At 35.2% G+C, this 5076-nt stretch overlaps 1 protein-coding gene across 1 annotated transcript in view; it reads left to right on the top strand.

Moving 5' to 3' along the window:
• The window catches only part of LOC107660465 (protein transport protein Sec16B-like), a 23576-nt gene that overhangs the window by 7413 nt on the left and 11087 nt on the right, over positions 1-5076 (top strand). The window contains 3 exon segments of the mRNA XM_016449770.1: positions 567-599; positions 601-665; positions 782-863. Of these exon segments, the coding sequence (XP_016305256.1) occupies positions 567-599; positions 601-665; positions 782-863 (180 nt within the window).

Consider the following 5076-nt stretch of genomic DNA (forward strand, 5'->3'; position numbering starts at 1 on the left):
TAAATATGTGTGTGTTTGTGTTTTAATCCATTTCTTATAAGAGAAGGACATTGTACCCTGTATATATGTACAATACTGTTAAAAAGTTTGGGGTTGGTAAGATTTTTAAAAATGTTTTTGAAAGAAGTCTCTCATGCTTACCATGGCTGCATTTTTTAAATTCAAAATAGATCAATAGCAAAACCGCAAATATTACTACAATTTAAAATAACTGTTTTCTATTTTGATATTTTTAAAAATTAAATTTTCTTGTTCTGATGACAAAGCTGTTTCTTTTCAACAGCTGTTATTCCAGTCTTCAGTGTCACATGATCATTCAGAAATCATTCTAATATGCTGTTGTGATGCTCAAGCAATCTGTATTTCTCAAAAAAAAAAAAAGAAAAAAACTTGCTGACCTCAAACTTTTGAATTGTAGTATATATTTGCTAAAAGCTTTTAATTTTTATTTATTAATATGATTTATTTTTCTTTTTAAACAGTGTTCAGTGCCTTGCCTCACTTGTAACAATCTTTTCAGATCTCAGTTGTTTGATCTTTTCTCCCCACTTCTCCCCTCCTTGCAGGAAGCGCTAGAGTCAGCCATGCAAAGTGGTCTTTTGGGGTCATGCTTTATTTCTGGCCAGCAAAATGGACAGAAGATCCTACAACACAATGCTTAGCAGGTTTGTAGCACTGCAAAAGATGATTGACACTGCCATTACCAGAGGGACATCGACCAGTGCAAGCAAACATATGTCTATGTCATAGCAGACTGAATATTTATGTATGTGTTTGACAGGTTTATATGCAGTCTGGCTCCTAGTGACCCTCTGCAAACCCTTTTCCAGCTGCTCTCTGGGAAGATTTCAGCTGTTCTCATGGTAATCTACAACATTTTATGCTCACGTTTGTTTATTGTAATTAAAGGCAATTGATTGCTCTCATGTTGTTCTAAACCCTTTTGTTGTTATTTTATCTGTGGAGTGTCAAATGAGAAATTCGAAGAATTTGTACACAGTTCATAAAACGCAACAGCTTGTAGTGACTTCATCATGCTGATTGATGGACAGAGGCTAGATGCAGTTTTGTTTTTTTGAGAAATGTAATTACAATTTTGAGTAACAATTTTATTTATTTAGATTTTAGTTTAAGTTTACAGCATTAGCCCTGGCTAGATGCAAGCTTCATTTGATGTTAACGTTGTAGCTATGATACGGCTTTGAAATAGACTACCATTCAAAAGTTTGGGGTCAGTAAGATATTTAAAGAAATTAATACTTTTTTTCAGCAAGAATGCATTAAACTGATCAAAAGTAAAAGTAAAGACTGTAACAAAAAATGTATTTCAATGATTTTCTTTTAAACTTTATATTCATCAGAAAATGTGGTTTCTACAAAAATATTAAGCAGCACAACAATAAGAAATATTCATTAAGCACTAAAACAGCTTATTAAATGATTTCTGAAGGATCACGTGAAAGCTTTACCATCACAGGAATACATTTTAAAATATTTTACAATATTACTGTTTTACTATATTTTTGATCACATGAATGCAAACTTGGTGAGCATAAGAGACTTCTTTTAGACACATTAAAAAAATCTTACCGACTTCAAACTTTTGAACAGTTACTTGGAATGTAGTGCTTCCATAGTGTTTTTGTTGTTGTTGTTGTTATTTTGATAAATGTACTGCTAAGCTGTGCAATTCTTTTTCAAAATTTCCCATTTTATGCTTTATTGAAAAAACAGCATATGGATTTGGAGCGACATGAGAGTGAGATAATAATGATAGAATTTTGAATGAATTTTGAATGAATTGTTCCTTTAAACAGAAGTGTAATACATATCTCTCCAGTCACACCTCATGTGAAAACTATTATTTACTCAAAATTATCCTCTCTGGCTTTCTCTTCTAAGTGTTTTAATTGTGCTCTCCAATTCTACTTTTCAGTCCTGGAGTCATGAGAAGTGGGGAGACTGTCGACCAGTTCTCCTCTGACCAGACAAAACCAGCATGGTGTGGTTTATTTCCAGGCTGCAACACAGGTCAGATTGTGCAGAGGACTTGACTGGTTCCCGTGGTCTTGTCCCGATAGCCGTCTAGTTGACGATGTCTTCGCAGGGGATCTGTCTCTGGGGCTCATCTAGTTGACATGGTCTCCGCTGACATTCAGGGCTGTAGAGGTCGTCTCTAGGTGCTGATCCACCATCTGGGCTGGATACGTACTGGATCTGGTGGCTACAGTGACCTCAGAATAAGAATGAAACAGACTAATTTTAGTGTAGATGCCATTCTTCTTAGGATGTAATGAGTACCTTGGGTGTTATGGGAAGTGTTCCTGATTCTGGTTGACCTAATTAATGCAGCCTAACAATCCTTTAACGGATTTGAATAATAGAAATGTGATAAGTGTGTTATGTGTATGCCAGGTTAAAGAGATGGGTCTTTAATCTAGTTTTAAACTGCCAGAGTGTGTCTGCCTCCCAAACAATAGGTAGATTGTTCCAGACTTTAGGCGCTAAATAGGAAAAGGATCTGCCACCCACAGTTGATTTTGATATTCTAGTAATTATCAAATGGCCAGAGTTTTGAGATTGCAGTGGATATGAAGAACTATAATGTGATTTTTGCTCGCTCAAGTACTGAGGAGGCCATTCAGGGATTTATAAGTAATTAGCAAAATATTAAAATGTATACGATGTTCAATAGGGAGCCAGTGCAGAGTTGACAGAACCAGGCTAATATGATCATAATTCCTGGTTCTAGTAAGAACTCTAGCTGCTGCATTTTGGACCAGCTGGCGTTTGTTTATTAAGTGCGCAGAGCAACCACCCAATAAAGCAGTACAATAATCTAACCTTGAGGTCATGAACACATGAATTCACTTTTCTGCATTTGACATTGAGAGCATAGGACATAATTTAGATATATTTTTAAGATGGCAAAATGCGGTTTTACAAATGCTAGAAACATGACTTTCAAAGGAAAGGTTGCTATCAAATAGCACACCTAGGTTCCTAACTGATGACGAAGAATTGACAGCACAGCCTTCAAGTTTTAGACAGTGTTCTAGATTATTACATGCAGAGGTTTTTGGTCAGTTAATTAACACCTCTGTTTTTTTTTCAGAATTTAGCATTAGGAAATTACTAGTCATCCAGTTTTTTATATCAACTATGCATTCTATTAGTTTTGCGAATTGGTATGTATCGTCAGGCTGCGAAGAAATATAGAGCTAAGAATCATCAGCATAACAGTGAAAGCTAAAACCATGTTTCCTAATGATATCTCCCAAGGGTAGCATGTAAAGCATAAAAAGCAGTGGTCCTAGTACTGAGCTTTGTGGTACTCCATACTGTACTTGTGATCAATATGATACCTCTCCATTCACTACTATGAATTGATGACGGTCAGATAAGTAAGAATCATGACAATGCAATTACATTAATGCCAACATAATTTTGTTGTCTACTCAACAGAATGTTGTGGTCGATAGTGTCAAACGCAGTGCTAAGATCCAGTAGCACTAATAGAGAAATACAACCACAATCAGCTGATAAGAGCAGGTCATTTGTAACTCTGATGAGAGCAGTCTCTGTACTATGATACGGTCTAAATCCTGACTGGAAATTCTCACAGATACCATTTTTCTCTAAGAAGGATACTACCTTTTCTAGCATTTTTGACAGAAAAGGGAGATTTGAGATTGGTCTGTAATTAACTGATTCTCTAGAATCAGTTTTTTTAATGAAAGTAAATAAAATAACAGCCAGTTTAAAGGATATTGGGACATATCCTAATGACATTGATGAATAAATAATATTCAGAAGAGGATCTATGACTTCTGGAAGCACCTCTTTTAGTAGCTTAGATGGAATAGGGTCTATCATACATGTTGGTTTTGATGATTTGACAAGTTTATAAAATTCTTCCTCTCCTATAGCAGAGAATGAGTGGAATTGTTCCTCAGGGGATCTATAGTACACTATAGCTGATATAGCTGATAGTATATATATATATATATATAACTATATCTGATGTGATACTGTAGCTGACAGCTGCATGGTTAGAATTTTATCTCTAATAGTATCGATCTTGGAAGTAAAGAAGTTCATAAAGTCATTACTGCTGTGTTGTTGGGAAATGTCTGCACCTGTTGATGCTTTATTTATTTATTTGTTTTTTGTTAATTTAGCCACTGTATTGAATAAATGCCTGGGGTTGTGTTTGTTGATTGGTCTGTAATTAACTGATTCTCTAGAATCAGTTTTTTTAATGAAAGTAAATAAAATAACAGCCAGTTTAAAGGATATTGGGACATATCCTAATGACATTGATGAATAAATAATATTCAGAAGAGGATCTATGACTTCTGGAAGCACCTCTTTTAGTAGCTTAGATGGAATAGGGTCTATCATACATGTTGGTTTTGATGATTTGACAAGTTTATAAAATTCTTCCTCTCCTATAGCAGAGAATGAGTGGAATTGTTCCTCAGGGGATCTATAGTACACTATAGCTGATATAGCTGATAGTATATATATATATATATATAGCACTATATCTGATGTGATACTGTAGCTGACAGCTGCATGGTTAGAATTTAATCTCTAATAGTATCGATCTTGGAAGTAAAGAAGTTCATAAAGTCATTACTGCTGTGTTGTTGGGAAATGTCTGCATCTGTTGATGCTTTAGGTTTCGTTAATTTAGCCACTGTGTTGAATGAACGCCTGGGGTTGCTTCTAAAAGAAGTAAGCAGATCTTGCAGTTTTTAGAGCTTTTCTAAAAGTAGAAGTACTTTCCCTCCATCCTCCATGAAATACCTATAGTTTTGTTTTGTTCAAGCTGCACTCCATTTTCTGGGGTGCTCTCTTTAAGGCACAAATGTGCTCATTATACCACGTTGTCTGACTTTTTTCCTTAATCTCTTTAAGTGTAAAGGAGCAACCATATCTAAAGTGCTAGAAAAGGGAGAGTCCATAGTTTCTGTTACAACATCAAGTTTTTCGGAGCTATCGGATATGCTGAGGAACTGAGACAAGTCAGGAAAATTATTTACAAAGCAGTCTTTTGTGGTTGAAGTGAGG

This window comes from Sinocyclocheilus anshuiensis, unplaced genomic scaffold, assembly GCF_001515605.1.
Source record: "Sinocyclocheilus anshuiensis isolate Anshui unplaced genomic scaffold, SAMN03320099.WGS_v1.1 scaffold1975, whole genome shotgun sequence".
In the NCBI taxonomy this organism is placed as follows: Eukaryota; Metazoa; Chordata; class Actinopteri; order Cypriniformes; family Cyprinidae; genus Sinocyclocheilus; species Sinocyclocheilus anshuiensis.